This window comes from Dunckerocampus dactyliophorus, chromosome 3, assembly GCF_027744805.1.
Source record: "Dunckerocampus dactyliophorus isolate RoL2022-P2 chromosome 3, RoL_Ddac_1.1, whole genome shotgun sequence".
NCBI lineage: Eukaryota > Metazoa > Chordata > Actinopteri > Syngnathiformes > Syngnathidae > Dunckerocampus > Dunckerocampus dactyliophorus.
In genome coordinates, this window is record NC_072821.1 from 5,284,382 (window position 1) to 5,303,037 (window position 18,656).

Sequence of the window (18,656 nt, forward strand, 5' to 3'; positions counted from 1 at the left end):
CATGCCATTTTGTTACTAAAATGGCGTTATTTTTCCCTCATTTATTCTTGTACAATTACTGCTACTTCCATTTTTGCGGCTTTATTTCGAGTTTTCATGTTAAAGTATATTTTTATAATGTGCCGCGGTCCGAAATGGTCCTAGGGCCCCACTCCGGACACCCCTGGACCATGCCAATGCAAACAAAAAATAAAATTAACTTGAAAACGTGTACCAAAGTCAGCTGGGATAGGCTCCAGCATGCCCCCGCGACCCTAATGAGGAGAAGCGGTATAGAAAATGAATGGATGGACGTTGAGCCTGTCTCACCTTTGAGTGACCTTGTATTTGCATCAGAGACAGGTAAGACTAGTGTTCATAGCCTTTTTACCTAACCTGCTTCAATTAGAGACACCCTCACATATTTTGTGGCATTAGATCGGGGGTGTCCAAAGTGTGGCCTTGGGGTCAATGTGTGGCTGGCAGCTTGTCTTGCATAGAACTAACATGAAACTAAAAAAAAATCAATGTCTAAATCAGGCAGGATGGTTTTATTTGTAGCTTGCTTAAGCTTGAAAAAATACATGTATAGTGAATAAAGGTTTTATGGTGGTGACAGTTAGACCCTCGAACAGATTAATTACATTTCCATTGGGGAAAATGCTTTGAACAAGTCAGATTTCGACCATATAAATTTTGCTTGACCTCAAAAGGTTCTGCAAAATCTGTAGAATGTTAAACACACGTTTTACACCTGAATGCACCGTTTCCACTAGACTACCACAGACTGTATGACTGTTAACATCAAGTAATACACACAAGCAAGTACCGGTAACTATCAATTCAGGAGACACAAGATTAAAAAAAAGTCAGTATTACCTCATTTGACATCCAGGGCAGAATTTACCTTCTACTAAAGAACACGTTTTAGTCCTCACCGTTGTAACTGGAGCAGGACTTTAACTTTCAGCATTGTTGTTTCACGCTCTGAATTGCTCGGCTGCTGATAAGGAAGTTCAAAGTTTCACTTTAGGTTAAACTGTTATATGCACACCTATAAGCACGGTGGAAAAGGCTGCTGGGGTTATGTGAATGTGCAATGAGCAACTCCTTTGACTGAAAGGCTAGACATCCTGAATATATCAGATTTTTTTTACATGAAGTATGATATCCCCGTCAGCATTGTAGTGCATCAACAGTGACTAACCCGGTGATGAGAAACATATTTCCGGTTAGTTATTGCCGTTATGCACCCGCCGCGAGCGTTTACGTGTTCCACAGTGGATGGAGATGCGAGCGTCGCAGTCATCTTCATGACATACACAACAATGGGCAGCCGATAGCGCCCATTAATACGACATCAGAGAAAGTCGAGCTGAGCCATTGTGAGGTCTGATTTTTTTTGAGGAGGCATTTTTGTCATGCAAATGTCTTACTCTTTCGAAGGCATATTGGTTTGAGAAACCAAACTCTTAAGTAACCCCAATAACTAACAAACTAGGTTTCTGACCAGAACTGGACTCACGGCTCACAGAACTGGGGGGTATGTCACTGTTGATGGACTACACCGCTGATGGGGATGTCATACAACCTCATGTAACTCGTCTTCTACTCAGGTGCAAGAGCAAGTCCGAGTCACTTCAGGTCAGGCCACCCTTAGCAGCAACAACTGCAATCAAGTGTTTCTGATAACTTGCAATGAGTCTCTTACAGTGCTGTGGAGGAATTTTGGCCCACTCATCTTTGCAGAATTGTTGTAATTCAGCCACATTGGAAGGTTTTCCAGCATGAAGCACCTTTTAAACGTCATGCCACAGCATCTCAATAGGATTCAGGTCAGGACTTTGACGAGGCCACTCCAAAGGCTTCATTTTGTTTTTCTTCAGCCGTTCAGAGGTGGACTTACTGGTGTGTTTTGGATCATTGTCCTGCTGCCACGTTGGTTTCAGCTTGAGGTCACAGACAGATGGCCAGACATTCTCCTTCGGGATTTTTGGTAGACAGCAGAATGAATGGTTCTATTTATCAGAGATCCAGGTTCCAGGTCCTGAAGCAGAAAAACAGCCCCAGACCATCACACTACCACCACCGTATTTTACTGTTAGGTTGTTTTTCTGAAATGCGGCGTTAATTGTAATGGGACACACACCTTCCAAAAACTTCAGTTGCATTGCGTCCCATAGGTCTTAGGGATCATCAAGATGTTTTCTGGCAAAATTAAAAGGAGCCTTAATGTTCTTGTTCAGCAATGGTTTTCGTCTTGGAACTCTACTATGCAGGCTGTTTTTCTTTCTGATGGTGGTGTCATGAACACTGACCTTAACTGAGGCAAGTGAGGCTTGCGGTTCTGTAGATGATGTTGTGGAGTCTTTTGTGACCTCTTGGATGAGTCGTCGCTGTGCTCTCGGGGTCATTTTGGTTGGCTGGCCACTCCTGGGAAGGTTCACCACTGTTCCATGTTTTCGTCATTTGTGGATAACGGCTCTGACTGCTTCACTGCAGTCTCAAAGCTTTAGAAATTACTTTATAACCTTTTCCAGACTGATAGATCTCAATTTCAGTTATATTTTAACGGGTGCAATCACATGCAAAAAAAAGAAATCGGGAAGGGGGCAAACACTTTTTCAAACTACTTTATGTCAATATGTGTATCACACAGAGGTCTTAGCTGGTTGGTGCCAGTCAGTCCTAAATGTGCCAAGTGTTGTGATAGAAGAATGCAAAGCCGCGAGCGAGGTGATAGTTATCGCAATTAGTCTGCTCTGGTCGCGAGAGGCCTATCAGGTGAGCCCATCTAACAGGTGAAACTGACGACCACAGATTAGTTGGGAGTACCATGCTGATCCAGAAGAGGACGTTTTTCAGCTGTTTGATCAGCTGATCTCTGCATCCTGGAGAGTCTTTTGATGATGGTCCTGTGGGAGGGATCAGTCAGCCTTCCTTCTGTGCTATTTTAATGCATTTCCCTGCTATAGTTCAGCGACAGCATTTGCTTTCCATCTTGCGTCAGCGAAATCGAATGCCGACAATTGCAGAAAAAAATCACTATGTGACATCCTGTCCTCCGGTTTACCACCTTTATACCTCCAGATTGTCTTTCGGGCCCATTTTGCAGTGGTTGTTCTATAGCATCAAAACCTGTCTTAGAACAATTCAAGAGCTTAAATACACAATCCAAGCCTGACTTCACTCTTATCTCATCAGGGGAGACCTGTCCAACTTGGGTGTCCCACCTGAAGACTCACCTCCTGCTGCTATAGCTCTGAAGGTCACTGAGGCATGCAACCCCCCTGACCACAATAGGGTGGCATTTGTTCAGTGGGGAAACTGAAAAATAAAAATGAAAGTAAAATAAAATAGCCTACATCCAGATTTTAAGACTACAAGAAGAGACTAACAAGGCTCTGAGGACACAGCTCATTTGTTACATGCAGTTACATGCAGTCTACCCTCTGTGCTCGTGTGGCTGAGAAACTCCCACTGGCGGAAAAGAGCTATTAACTATTCCCCTAGTTTATTGAACAAATATATTACATAAACGTTATATTAACCTCTGTTTTTAGTTGATAATTATTGTCTAACTGGTCGCTTTCTGTTTCTCAAAGTCTGCTCTGTCTTGAAACCTGACACCACAGTAGCTTCTTGGCTCATTTGCATGCTAACAGTGATTGGATGTTTAATGAGGGTATGGGGGCTCTGAGAGAAGCTGTCTTGTGCTTTTTTTCTGGTGGAGTTTTCGCCTCTAAAATTTTTATTTTTGGGAGGGGGGGACAAGCCCTTTATCGGGGGGGGTGTTGCACCCCCTAGACCCAGTGTATGGCTGCCCCGTCTGTCATCAGTGCCCCTAATTCAATGCTACGAATGCACAATTCTACTTTTCGCCCTCTGCAGTCAATAAAGCTTCCTGTTAGATGAATGAGATTCAAAGCAAAGCTTGTGTGTGTCTGTGTGAGAGAGGAGCAAAAAACGTCTCTCCAGTGGGACTTGAGACATTTCCTGGCTTTGCTTGCCCCACCTTGGACTCCCTCCAAGAAGAACAATGCTGTTTATTGCAGGGACTGCTCTGCCTCGTGGTAGTCAGTGCTTGTTTTTATTCTCCAGCTTTTACGCTTGTATTTCTGTATCTTGGCCTTTTTGAAGGATTCCCTCATAATTGTTTACTTCCTGCAGATGTACATTCCAGAGTTAGAAGTTAGCGTGGCGACCATGAGTCGAACACGCCCACAGTCTTACTGTTAGTTGTGCAACACACTTTGTGGGAGAAAAATGCACTCCAAAGTTGCACAAAAGAAGCTCAAACCATAGTGCACGATGTCACGCAAAATACAGCAAATCTCAAGACTTCAGATCAGTGAGCCCCTGAAGGATGAACTCAAGTGTGTTTGATTTTTCTTTGGCTTTTTGGGGGGGGGGTTGAATGTAGCTTAAGCGGACAAAGAAAATACTGCAACGACATGGATGAATTCAATTTCCTTAATTTCCTGTAGGAAAAAATGGATTCTACATTGTGGAGGTCAAACGGAATCTCAGGATGGATTGTGTTCCACCACCTGTGAGGGAAAAGGGAGGTGTCTATTTGAGGTAAGGCGCACACAGTGATTGAGACATGTTTATTAGAGTTAATAAAAGTGATACTGAATCTACGCATACAACAGTAAGTGGCTGTTACTATGACATATGAAAACTAGCTGCTTTCTAGTGTACATTTTATCTTTAACAATGCGTAATGACTTATAAGCCATCTTACAATCATTTACAGTCTGCAGGCACATTAATAGGCATCATCTTATCAGTTGGTATTAGGACTGTCAAATGATTACAAATTTTAATCAGATTAATCAGTTTTTAAATTAAGATTAATCACCATTAGCACAAATATGTGAAATATACCCATTTTTACGGTATTTAATGAGAAAGATCAATGACAGGACAGGCTAAAAGATACCACACAAGTCTAAAAATCTAGTCTGACACTAGTCTCAAATAGAACATTTGAATCGCACTTCAAACTCATGAGGAATGAGGGGTTGTGTTCAAAGACATGTAATTTCAGTGTAATTTCCAGCATACTTCAATGTAACAATTTGTACAATTGAATGAACCCTTTAGGCGCCAGAGTGTGTTTGTGTTTTACTATTTCAAATGGTTGTAGCTTGAAAATGGTTAGGGATAAAGGCATATTGTAAATGTACTGTACTAACACTAAGTTCATCACACAGCAACTTAACACTCAAAAGGCGTACCTGACAAATAGAAACATGTACCGATAAGAGTTTAAAATGAAAAAAAGAGACTTTTAAAGTTTTCCCATAATCCATTGCGTCTGAGCAACACAATCATTTGGACGCTGCAATGACGTCAGCCTCCTTCTGGACTCTGGGTCCTCTGGCCTCCTCTGGTGGAGAGAGGCAGCATTGCAGCACCATCCACTATTTTGTATGCTGCTTGTCTTCCATTGAACTGCTCTTCTGGCAGTAATGCGTTATGAGTCGATGTTAAAATAGCTGCTGTTTGTTATTTTAAACATCTAGTGGTTCTTGTAATGTATATTTTCTAGGTATCTTTTTGAGTGTTAAGTTGCTGTGTGATGAGCTTAATGTTGTTTGTAAAATGACACAGTGAGTCGGACTGTTATATTGAGTAAATGACCTCCTGCAATATCCAATGGGTTGACAAGTTTGTTGTGAATTTTTTCATAGCTTATAATTGGCTCCTGTCAAATAAACAGCTGCCTGGTCCTCATGGACTCGTGCGCACCACAATATGCCATTTTATAAAGTGGACACGTACGGCTTATATATGTACAAATCTGCATTTCCTCTAAATTTAGTGTGTGCGGCTTATACACCGGAATTTACGGTGTCATTTTTATTGCAATCTGCTAGTGGTTATTTTACTTATCTTGAAAACACACCAAAAAAAAATATTTTGTCTTTTAATAATTTTCAAAAAAGGTGTCTTATATTTGGGTCAACATACCATACACATACTGTGTGGTGAGCATGGCCCTCAGACGACCCCTGTTGGACAATGATGATGCAGCACCACTGTGATTTTCAAGTGCATGCAAACTTTTAAAAACGCGTACGTCCAGACTGACTACTCGCGTTTGACTTTCTTCCGACACAACGCAGAGTACAAACACTTGATTGTGATGAAAAACATCATGGATCCCGCTAGGACAACACCAGCTAGGAACAAATACACATCCACAGAGTAGTAAGCGTACCAGGGCAGCTTGTAGGACTCGCTCCTCAGGTGAGCTGCACCTTTGTGTCTCATGACAAACTCGATCCAGAAGAGGGCGTTGTCGATTGGCGCGATGGGCTGATCTCTGTGCAGGCGAGAGATTCTCTTTATGTTTGTCCTGTAGGATGGATTCAACAGAACTTCCTGCATGGCCTTCAGGAGGTTATCTTTATCCAGTGATGCTAACTGGACGATGATGGCCGCCCCTCTGTCTGAGAGACGGAGCAAGTTGTCATACTGGTCGAAAAACAAAGGGATTCCCACAACCGGCACTCCATGATAAATAGCTTCCTGGACGCCATTTGTCCCACCGTGAGCCACAAAGAGTTTGATCTTGGGATGTCCAAGGAGGTCGTTCTGTGGCATCCAGTCCACCAGAAGAGTGTTGTTCCCCAGAGTGGAAGGCTTAGCACCTTTATACCTCCAGATGACCTTCTGAGGTAGCTCGGCAAAAGCTGCCGCTATTTCATCGGCTAAGTCGGCAGGTAGTTCATCCACAAATGTCCCCAGAGACATGATGATGACTCCATGCTCTCCAGAACTTTGCATGAACTCCTCCAGGTGATCGGGTAGAGGCTTGGCAGGTTTACACTGGAAGCCTCCCATGTAGATGACGTTGGGCATGGTTGGGCGAGGAAACTCAAAGACAAAGTCCGCTCTCATAAGCCACAGGTGAGCAGACGTGAGTAAATGATGCATGTCGTTATCAGGCCCCAGATATTTGTCACATATTTTCTGGTATATGTATTTCATCAACAAGTTATGCTGCGTGTAGCCTACGAAAAACACAATAACATTTTTGACTCTTTGAAAAAAGGTCATCTTGTTGGTGTTGCCTGTTCCCGTAATAGGAATGTAAGACAGAGGCGAAGGGGCTATGGTGAGATGGCCTTCGGTAGCAATTATCCAGCGAACATTGTACACCAGGGGAAGGTTCAAATATTTGGCTATGATGACACCTCCCCCCCAGCAGGGGTCAGTGAGAAGTAGGTCAAACTTACTGTCGTTCAATTTCTTCATCAGGTTGTTGTCGTCAAGCATCGCCGTCGTAAATTCACCCACCATATTGTGAGCTTCCAGGAACATTCCGAACATGCCAACGCTCAGGTGGAGAAAAGTCACCAAGGGCAGAGACCCCCTCTCAAACTTGATAATCTCAAAAACCAAGCTGGTGATGAACCCTTTGTCCAAGCTTTTTTCCACTGGAACGGCGACGGTGTGGTAATAGGAGGCGTTGTCCTTGATGTACCACGTCTTTCTGGGATGCACAATAGTCACATTGTGCCCTCGTGAGTGCAGCTCTTGGATGAAAATGTCCATGTTCACCCAATGGCTGCCCTCGATGGGAAAGACCAGGATATTGCCTCCCTGGCAGCCTCTGGGAAGCACGACAATGAGCAGCAAGGCGCTGCAGAGACTCATCACCCTCATCTGAAATGACACAGCATAAGACTCAGCTTGTTTTGTTTTCTGATAAGCCTCTTTCACACAGAGATGCCGTAAAATTGTAACAAAATCGTAATTGTAACAGTAGACCTGGGATGTATTCTCCTGTTATTTTTATACAGAACCCAGCAAACATAATCAGAAGCCTGGCTATGTATAAAATAGGTCAGACAGTCACAACTGCTTCAATGCTGAACACCCTGGTCTCTGCATCCCCTTTCACAGAGAAGCTGCCCCCCCTTTATTATGACTATGATACTACGTACCACCTAAACCAGGACTTTGATGCACCATTGCTTGTCGGTGCTTTTCACACTGATTGATCCGGAAAAAAAGGTGCAACGGGCAGTGTGAAAGGAGCTACAGAGTTCTCACCATGAGAATTGTATCTAATAAAACACCAGTGACGTTACTGTGAAAATCAATATGATTACTTACATTTACAGTATATGCTTCTTTTGGTCTCTGCTCTGCCGCTGAAGTGTTGTATCCGCATAAACTCTACCTACTCCTTCATTTTGACCACACTTGGTTTCTAGGGCTGGGCACCCCTTCGCACTTACCCCTCGATTTAAGGAGAATTGAGACACCACTTGATTCTCGTGACCGCGCAAAACCTAGGGGTAAGAGCTAAGATATGCGGTAAGGGGTACAATTGGGATTCGGCCATATTCTTTTCACACTGGTCAGCGTTTTTTGAGAGGGTGAAGTCACCCTGCCCATATTCTGCCATCGAATCTTGACTTCAGAGTCGCAACACAAGTGCAACGGTGCCCATATGAAAAGGAAATTCAAGTTTCTATTTCTGAACCGCCGTATACAAAAGAGCAGAGATTTGTCAAACGATGCACCCCTACTGTGTTGCCTGTGCTATTATTTTTGTGACAAATACGCCTCATGGGGGCACTGTTATTAAACCCCAAAGCACACAGATCATTGCACACTATGAAAGACACCCATCGTAATTTCCAAGTGTTTAGCCAAATCAACACCAAATTTGGCATTCGTCTTTAGGGGACTGACACGCACATGTCTGTAAAATTGGAGCAAGATTGGTTGAAAAACATGGCCACCATCCAGCAAAATGTCTTTTCTGGGGGCCTGTCGGGACTTAGCGACTAATTTACTTAATTAATTCATCATTTTTCAATTTATTATACAGTAATCTCTTATTTATCGCAGTTAACTGGTTCCAGACTTGACTGATAAGTGAATTTCCACCAAGTAGAAACCAAGGCATGTTCCAAAGCACTGTGAGCACAACCCAAAGGGCACTTGTGTCAAACTCAAGGCCCGCCACATCATTTTATGTGGCCCGCAAAAACCTGGGAATACGTTGTGTCAATAGTGAATTGGTTATTTCATTTTGACAGAAAATTGTACTGCATGCAGTTCTTCTAAACTTTTAATATTATCTGATCATGCAACAACATATTCCACATGCCTGTACGTTGACGCTGTTACTGCTCGAATACTACCTAATATACCTTGGGACTATTTACACAGAACAACTACTAGAGGAAGAAAAGGCAGAAAAAAATGACAGCATTTACAGCAAAGTGTGATAGGCGCCTTTTCGTTAGTCTCGCATAATATAATGCACATACCTGTCGGTGAAAAAATGTTGAAATACTTCAACCAATATGTTTAGTAGTCCTAGATTGGATCACATGTTGCCATGGTTCCAGAGCAGCCACTTCGAGCAAATCTACACCATGATTAATCCCCAACACCATGATTAATCCCCTATCAGACAAATAGAGATCGAAAGTACAATCATAAATGACATGCACACATTTTGAACCTGTCGGCTGTTCCCCGCATTTACACAACAAACAACTGTGATGTTTTGCCGTTCGAGGTTATTTCGAATAGCATAATCTACACAGATCAGATAAAGGTGACATTCTTTCACCTTGCAATATTCACCAGTACACGTTTCCAGTATTTTTTAATGGTATAAAAACAATTCTATTTCTCCGATACTCCGATGTGCCATACTCACGGTGCGATTGAGTTGGGGTGTTTTTCACGTAGACTGCTGGAAACGACTCGCCGACTTGTTTTGGATCCCCTCAGTTCCTCTGGAGTGTGGCGTTCAGGGGCGGTGCAGCAGTGTGGGAGAAGCTATACTAAAGCTAATATTCGTATGAGAGGTCAATTGAATGTGTGTTTACACGTACGTTAATCATTACAACCCCACAAATGGATTGCTCATGTTACTGTTATCTTGGCTCCATTTGTTTACCACTCGATGGAAGTTTAGCAGTTTTATTGTAAACTCGTCTACTCGCCTGTCCGACAGTCTTTAAAGTGCACTTACGTTACAGTAAACAGTACAGCTACATGCAACTATTGCTCGAAGTTTAAAGAAAAGACACAACACAAATATAGCGAGGTGGCTGACTAGGCCTTCAAAAATGTTAATTTTGTTTTACGATCTAGGGTTCACGTTGTAGTTTTGTGTTTCAGTTTCTCAAAATGATACATTAGCTAGCTGACTGTAGTAGAAGTTCTATCCTGGTGTCGCTCCTTTGCATACCGGGATGCGGCTACTTCCTGGAGTGTACGTTGTCATTCACTGCGTATAGCGGCACCTGGGTTTCAACTTTGTTTTTCAGCTAGTAGACAAACCCCTGTCTGTTTTGGGAAATATGACTGGAAAAGACTGTCTAATTTTTAGTAAATTCAGCTCCATTTGAAGGTAATTTGTCCATGTACTGTACTGTAAACTGTTGAAAAATTTAAAAACAAAAAAGTCAGGTGGTAATATCATAGTGCAAGTTATGAATGAATTACTCAAGTTAATAAGCATATTTATACATAATTAAATCAATATTATCATTGTGGTGTTTTCAAATGACAGAAAACATGACCACCGTCAGACTTTGTTCAGATTATATTTATTGTATTTGTTGTTCTAGCAACGCAGTAAAGACCATCTATAAGTAGAATGCCATTCACTTGAGTACTATTTTTCAATATTATTTATGTCTGCATCCATTATACTGTTGTAAAACTAGTGAGGAAGAGGAGACTGTCTGCATCCATGATACTGTTGTAAAACTAGTGAGGAAGAGGAGACTATTATTGGTACAGATACTCTTTTTCTTTTGTGATGCTGCAGCGGAGGAGGCTGATTGGGTGCAAGGAGGAGGAGGCTGATCCTATCTTGTGATCAGTGACCTCAAGAACAGCGAGGAGCGCGAGATGGGGGGCTTTGGCGGGGGTGGGGAAAACGGGGCAGTGCTTTCCAGAGGCGAGGAGGAGGAGGGTATTTGTCGAAGGCAGGAGGGGAGCGCGACGCCAGCCAGCATATGTGCAAGCATCACTTCTCTGCATGGACGACACTCCGAGCAGGTACGTGTGCACGCAGGTTTTGTTGTGGATTCAAATAGTTTGTTATCATGTTATGTTGCCTGGGCAGCCTCTAATGACTCAACATGGTGATTTAGCTCAATGAAGCCTAAAGCAGCATCAACACGACTTGTCTTCCAGCTTGGTGATGCCCGAGGGACCCTCTTCTGCGCTGATGCGGCGCCGCCTCTGATACGATGCCGAGAGCAGGGCGTGCAGCCGCTTCCCTTGCGCTGCTGCTGCTGTTGCCGCTGCTGCACAGCTGCCACCTGTGCCACTCACTGCGTAAGTTGCCCAGCCTCGGGGGGCTCAGACGTGACATGGTCCAATAGCGGCTGGGCTTTTTGCGGATACAGAAAGCAGCCACATTGTGAAGACATTACTGATATCACCAGTGGTTTGATTCAAGTCACATGATATCAGAGCATCTAGCACAGGTGTGGGGACCAATAATAATGGTATAGTATTTCCTCATAAAGTAAGCTGTGTTTATTTACTCAACTGCAGAGAGTACAGGCATATTGCCCTGGTATATAATAAAAGCATTTTTAAATACAAAATATCTTAAAATTAGCATCATCTGGTTTGCATGTGTAAATCTGGAGAACCCAAATACAGTATAAGACGAGCCATATTTTTCAAACTTTTTACAAGGGGACTGGGAATATTGCAGTATTAAAGATTCCCGTAATAAAGAACCTCCATTTTCTCTTGAAACGCCACTGTAAAGTTCAGCTTCACAAATGCCACGTTTGCTTGTGGTAAACACCAACTCACGGTGTCATCAGTCACTTTTTGTTGTTACCTTCTGTAAATGTGGCCTTAACGTTTTGTAAGACCTGATCACCTTCCAACACTAGATTTTTTTACTTGCGCTTGGGCCATCTATGGTTCTTTGCTTTGTAGACTTCATAAATGAGACTGTTTTGTATTTTTGGCTGCCAGTAGCAATATGTCACCATTAAGCTGGACTGCAGTGAGATCACCGTCTCGCTGCCTGTGCGCCAGCATCGATTTCTCAGAGTCTCAGCCAGGCAGAATGGCACTAATAAGGAGGGGAGCTTGAAAAGATGATGAATAGCTGGATAACACAGTCATTAATTGGAAGAGGGGCCCTTGGCAGTTTTGTCCGCATCTATCGACACCAGACAACGCAAATGCGTTCCTGTCGGTATCCGCAACCATGGTTGCTGTCCATAAATCGAGCTTGAAAGACAATGTGCATCATACAAAATGCGGTTAATCTCCTACGCCAACAAGAGTTTATATTTTGGGACATACAGTCGTGGGACAGTGGGCCTCCCCTCAGGGAACGGCTGGTCCCTCCAAACCTGTGACACCATATAGCCATGTTGCACAAAGATGTATTGGATGTCGTCATGGTGACAGTTTCTCTTATCATGGTGACAAATTTTCAGGTTTCCATGCCGATAGCAGAACTGGGTCAGCTTCAGTAGAACATTATTTCATGCTCTCTTGTCTTTTTCAGATGTTCCCAAACTTTCCTCCTATGCAAAAGCCGAAGACAAGCTGTTCAAATACCTCTTTGGGAACTACCAGAAATGGGTTCGCCCAGTGGAATCTCTGAATCAGACGATATGCGTGAAGTTTGGACTGGCTATCTCCCAGCTAGTTGATGTGGTGAGGCTCAACATGCACTGATTTCTAATGGTGTTCATCTGAATAGCATCAATGGCATTCTTCAAAATGTAGCTCGTGCTGTGCTTCTACCATTCAGGATGAAAAGAACCAGCTGATGACTACTAATGTGTGGATGAAACAGGCAAGTGGCGAAGAAGTGTGTTATTTTGTGGCTATATCCTTTGGCTGACTCAATACTGTCACTGGCCAGTCGACATGCCGGGTTTTACACATCGCTCCATGATTGGTCGGCATGTCACTCGCAATTCATGTAGATCAGTGGTTCCCAAACTTTTCAGTCACAGCCCCCTTCAGAAGTCATGTGCCCCCTACTCCTGCACACGTAAAAAACAAAAACTACACAACGAAACATCTTTGATACATTATATATTACGAATTATATTAAAAAAATCACGTGTCTTATTTTTCAACTGCACAAATAGTCTACTACTTTAAAACGGAGAGTGTTTTAGAGGGGTGAGATATGTCCTGGCAGGTTTGTCTTCTGTTGGGTGGATTTATTTATAACAAGTGGTGACAAGCCGTGGTAAGATGTGGTGAACTGTGATCTTTATGCTATTTTGCTGTGCTTTGATCGGCAACAACATGGAAAAAATCAGTACAATGCAACTCATCCATCCATCCATTTTCTATGCCGCCTATCCTCCAATGCAACTAATGTTCCATGTAAATATAATAATTATAAATAATGATGAAAACAAAGGCACATAATGTACAGAAATCAATAAGAAAAAAATTCAATATGAGATGTATTACTAGAGATGTCTCGGCTGTCTCGGCTGTATTATGAAGATCGGATAATATTGGCTTGCGTCACGAGATCGGGCCAATCCGGCTGCCGTGTAGCGTTCGTAACTCTGGGCCACACTCCAACATGTTAGACGCGGTAATGCACCTCAAAGCTGGTTGCCACTCGACTTCCGCCACCCGGAAGAAGAAAACGCAACACCACCATGCAGACATGTTCGCGGTGTATCGTGGTGAAGTTAGTTTCACGTTGGATATCCGGCTTCGTAGCTACGGCGGGAGTTCCCCCTCACTGTGCCCGGACTGCTGTGTCATTGTGTGGGGAGCTTGCACAGGAAGTGCTGCTCTAACCGCTGGTTGTATACACTCGGGACCGTCAATAAATTACTATCACGTTAAAGAGAGTTTGTTAAAAAAAATGTCATATATTAAATCACACCACAAATTGATGTATAACCATGTGAAATGATGAGTACCACCCTAAAAGTATTTTGCACGCCCATTTTTTTCCAATTTTGTCTAATATTGGATGGACCTTTATTGGTTCTTTTTACTGGATTAGGTACCTGACTCACAGAGGTTTGCTACAAAAGCCAAACAATATTGTTGGTCATGCTGTGTAATAAAAAAGTAAATTCAGCAATATTTTGGTTGCATTATTTTTAATACTTAGAAGAGCTATTTTCATAACCATACTGAATTCCACAAATTCATGTTTGTAACAAAAGGTTATGATTAAAAAAAAAAAAGATCGGATCGGAAGCCAAAAAATGTGGATCGGGACGTCCCTACTTATTACTGAGCCAAATGGGCACACGAGCAGTACTAGCATGAGATTATGCACCAAGAAAAAATGCACAGCAGCTCATAGCTAACATCATTAAATCTCACCTCTGTGCATTTACGCACAGCATTAACATTTGTGAAGAAGGACAAGGTGAAAGGAAGCACAGAAAATACACGTCTGTCTGTGCAGCGTGGGAGAAAGTCATACACATAAATCTCAATCGGCGTCACGATGGTGTGTTCAAGGACCGCCGAAACCCCGAAGAAGAAAAAGTTATTCATGAAAGAATAGATTTACTTACACGTGAAAAATTAGGAGCTTCCTAACATACTCAGTGCATCCAGTCAACAAAGAAATGACATCACCATGTACTGTAAGAAGACCAGCTCTCATTTAGCAAAAAATATAAATAATCTTGGAAAAGCTTCAAAATTAAACACTTTTAAAGCACAACGTCATCATCACACACACTTACTTGTTCATCTAACGCACACGGGAACAACTTCATGCTTGTCACTTTTCTTTACTACTGTGCTACCTGCTGTGGCTGTTGACATGAGGCGTTGGAACGCATTACGCAAATCTCAGTGTTCGGCGCTAATGTAGTCAAGCTGTTTTTAATTTTTATTCATGTACCCCCGACGGCAATCTGCGTACCCCTAGGGCAGGGGTGTCCTACTCGTGCCGTGGAGGGCCGAGACACTGCAGGTTTTCTTTCCAGCCGTCACTAAAGCAGGTGATTTTAACACCTTCAATTTGAGGGAAGGAGCTCATCAATTAAATCACCTGCTGGGGAAAATGGTTGGAGACAAAACCTGCAGTGTCTTAGCCCTCCATTGACACATGTGCCCTGGGGGTATGCATAACCCATTTTGGGAAAGGTAATGAGTAACTTATAGCATTATACATACTACCAGTGATTGGTCAGTGTGACACTCCCACTCTGTGTAGACTTTGGCTAGTCTACATGTCAATCATTATACATTGTACAAGTGATTAGTCAGTGTGTCACTCCCCCTTCAAGCACACATTGGCCAGTATACATGTCAATCATTACCCACAGCACTCGTGATTTCATACAGATACTTTCTAGTCTGCAGTACATGTCATTACTAGCCTCACTTCTTTATTGTATGAAAGGCATAAGGTGTTTAAAAGTTCAATCATTTTGTGTTCATTTTCATAGGACCAAATTTTGAGAATAAGAATTTGAATAATTGATTCAAAAGGAATCTTCTGGAAGGCTCCATGGAAACCTCCTGTCAAGTGCGTGCCATAGGTGGTCTACCATGCATCCCTATATATTATCTGGTGGCATTTACCTGACACTTCTCATCAACATGAGTCCCCTTGGCACAATTCCTGCTTCAGCTCACACCACCTTCCTCCTCGCTCCTGTCGGCCTCATTCATGCTCCTGTGTTGTCACGCATCATAGCAACAAAGACACGAACAGTCACCCCCTCCACTACAATGAGATGGATAATCTTATATTACTGTATGACTATCTATAAGCCGTCATTTTAATCCAGTATAACACATATTTACTCAAGATGTGCCAGGTTGTCGGCCTAACATCAGTTGACTGCCTCTGGTAGATGAGCCTCAGTTACTGATATTTATGTTTGATATGATTTTGAGAAGATTCCAACTGGCACAGCATCCCTGTTTGTTTTTTTACCCACAAAATTAGACCGAGAATATGTTGTGATTTTGTCATGCAGGAGTGGATTGACATGAAGCTAAGATGGGACCCTGATGACTATCTGGGCATCACAGCTATACGAGTACCCTCTGACAGGATCTGGCTCCCAGACGTTGTGCTGTATGATAAGTAAGTGGTGAATCAACCCTACACTTGATTGATTAATGTACGTGTAAACACATACAGTGCACCTCTTTATTGTGTAAATGTGTGCATCAGGAAACAACAATGACCTATATCTTTGTAGCTTTTATTTTGAAAGTAATCAGTTGATGGTTTTCTCCGTGCAGTTCAGATGGTCGTTTTGAGGGAACCATCACCAAAGCAGTGGTCAAATACAACGGAACCATAACGTGGACGCCCCCCGCTAATTACAAATCCGCGTGCACCATTGACGTCACGTTCTTCCCGTTTGACCTCCAGAACTGTTCCATGAAATTCGGCTCGTGGACCTACGATGGCTCCCAGGTTGTTGGAATTGCACCAGTGTCCACCATACATGAGCACAGCATGACATCATCAGCATGGTCTTCACTCTTTATTTGGCAGGTTGACATCATTCTGGAGGACTTCCATGTGGATCGGCAGGACTATTTTGATAACGGCGAGTGGGAGATTGTGAAGGCTACGGGCAGCCGTGGTGTAAGGATGGATGGCAGCGCTTCATATCCCACCATTACCTACTTCTTCATCATCCGCAGGCTGCCTCTTTTCTACACCCTCTTCCTCATCATTCCCTGCATTGGCCTGTCGTTCCTCACAATCCTCGTCTTCTATCTGCCCTCCAACGGCGGCGAGAAGATCTCTCTCTGCACCTCTGTGCTGGTGTCGCTTACCGTCTTTCTGCTGGTCATCGAGGAAATCATCCCCTCCTCCTCCAAGGCCATTCCGCTCATCGGCGAGTACCTGGTCTTCACCATGATCTTCGTCACGCTCTCCATTGTCATCACCGTATTTGCCATAAACGTCCACCATCGCTCGTCGTCCACGCATCACGACATGGCACCCTGGGTCAGGAGGATTTTCCTGCATAGGCTGCCCAAGCTGCTGTGCATGCGCAGCCACGTGGACCGCTACGGCACGGCGGGAGGAACCCGGACGGGAAGAGCACTGGGAATGGGAATGATGAAAGACTCTGCAGCTGAGATCAGCTCTCTCTCCCACACCAGGCATAACATCCAAGCTGCGCTGGAGTCTATTCGCTATATAACAATGCATGTGGTGAAAGAAAATGAGGTCAGGGAGGTGAGTCTGTTACCTATTATACATCCTTTCATCCTTATTGCATACCGTACATCATGTGCGGGTTTTAAACAAACCATTCTGGCTTAGTTTCAGAGGTAGAATAAGAGCCAGATGAGGGCTGGGAAAATGCACGTGTGAAAAGAAAACACCAGGGGCAGGATGTGAAGGCTCACACTCATCACACACTTCTCCCACCCTGTTGTGTTGAAAACAATGTTGCGGTCCCAGGCACTGCCGCTGATGTCATCATGCATCTTATTATCCCAGTGTGGGATGTTGTGCTGTTGTGTGAACGCTCACAGTTGCAGAATCACATGAGTAAACGGCTCTAGCGTTACATCTCTGACAAACTATTAATGATGATTTACTTGTTTGTTTGTTTTTTTTGCACAGGTGGTACAGGACTGGAAGTTTGTTGCCCAGGTTCTGGATCGAATGTTTCTTTGGGCGTTCTTGCTGGTGTCCGTCTTGGGTTCAGCTCTTCTATTCATCCCGGTTATCTACAAATGGGCTAGCATCATCGTCCCTAAGCATGTCGAAGGTGCCCTCTAAGGTTACCTGATATGGAGGTGAGGTGTATCAGCAGTTTAGGTCCACATTTTTATGAGTTGTTCTTGAAGACAAACTCCCATAGACAATTTGTTGTCTGCATTACATATATCAATGGATCATATTATAAAATGTGATACAATGAACACCATAAACCAAACAATTGCTGTAGAAACAGAAGTACAAAATGTAACAAAGGTCATTACAGGCCAGTACAAAAGCCCGACTATCCCCATAATTAAGATAAGAGGTAAATCATAATACAAGCATGTTTTGATGCATGCAGCCCAGAGGTCTTCAAAGAAAAGGCCTGAGGTTTCACATTTCCATTCATCACTAAGATTATCTGCTTACCGGGAAGACCACAAACTCCACAAATGTGCATTGTGCAACAAGTATGAACAATGTTCTTCGAAGAAACTGGAACACTGAATTATGAAGCAGCCACACTAAGGGACTTTGTACTGTAAATCGCTGTAATCCAAACAAGGTATATAACACTGAAACAACCCCGACCTTTAATCAGTCAGGTTTAACTGATCATTTTATTGTTGACGGAATGCACCTTTCTTACAGCTATAAGTCACGCAGTGCTGCATGCTCGAATATGTAAAATTCATAAAGAAGGAACTGTTGGATGGCGATAAGTTATAAAAACAAGACTACAGAAACGAATGTTAATGAAGATGAAAAATTGAAGTGGAATGAAAAACAGATCTGACCCCCCAAAAGAACAACCAAGTCCCTAGTATAACCGCACTAAAAAAAAAAAGTAACACTAGAGAGATGATAGGCCGGACACAAGAGAAGGCAGGGAGATGATTGGCTTGGGGACCTATTGGAACCTCGCAGGGTGGACAGTAAACATCAATGCAACAGGAAGTAAAGAGAAAGAGGCTCTGCAGTGAAATTACTTCAAAGTAAAACAAGA

General features: G+C 43.1%; 2 protein-coding genes and 1 long non-coding RNA gene across 6 annotated transcripts; 2 read left to right on the plus strand and 1 right to left on the minus strand.

Moving 5' to 3' along the window:
- Window positions 1–1,354: 1,354 nt before the first annotated feature.
- Window positions 1,355–10,919, plus strand: LOC129178041 (uncharacterized). Of its 2 annotated transcripts, none has more exons than XR_008569738.1 (3): window positions 1,355–1,814; window positions 4,467–4,560; window positions 10,802–10,919. It is a non-coding gene; the product is annotated as an uncharacterized LOC129178041 (long non-coding RNA). The 2 variants fall into 2 exon arrangements; XR_008569739.1 differs by lacking the exon at window positions 1,355–1,814 and adding an exon at window positions 3,974–4,355.
- LOC129178037 (UDP-glucuronosyltransferase 2C1-like) lies at window positions 4,563–9,801 on the minus strand. Of its 2 annotated transcripts, XM_054769719.1 has the most exons (3): window positions 9,680–9,772; window positions 9,282–9,420; window positions 4,563–7,659 (listed from the first exon to the last, which is right to left on the minus strand). In XM_054769719.1, exon 3 carries the CDS (start codon window positions 7,657–7,659, stop codon window positions 6,079–6,081), a length of 1,581 nt encoding a protein of 526 aa, XP_054625694.1. In that variant the 5' UTR covers window positions 9,282–9,420; window positions 9,680–9,772; the 3' UTR covers window positions 4,563–6,078. The 2 variants fall into 2 exon arrangements, with proteins under 2 accessions (XP_054625694.1, XP_054625692.1); XM_054769717.1 differs by lacking the exon at window positions 9,282–9,420 and having other exon boundaries at window positions 9,680–9,801.
- A 13-nt stretch (window positions 10,920–10,932) lies between the features above and the next one.
- chrna5 (cholinergic receptor, nicotinic, alpha 5) lies at window positions 10,933–17,728 on the plus strand. Of its 2 annotated transcripts, XM_054769724.1 has the most exons (8): window positions 10,933–11,034; window positions 11,173–11,316; window positions 12,521–12,672; window positions 12,770–12,814; window positions 15,951–16,060; window positions 16,222–16,399; window positions 16,481–17,176; window positions 17,570–17,728. In XM_054769724.1, the coding sequence occupies exons 2-8, from the start codon at window positions 11,229–11,231 to the stop codon at window positions 17,726–17,728; spliced, it is 1,428 nt and encodes a 475-aa protein (XP_054625699.1). In that variant the 5' UTR covers window positions 10,933–11,034; window positions 11,173–11,228. The 2 variants fall into 2 exon arrangements, with proteins under 2 accessions (XP_054625699.1, XP_054625700.1); XM_054769725.1 differs by lacking the exons at window positions 10,933–11,034; window positions 11,173–11,316 and having other exon boundaries at window positions 12,525–12,672; window positions 12,745–12,814.
- The last annotated feature ends 928 nt before the right edge of the window (window positions 17,729–18,656 follow it).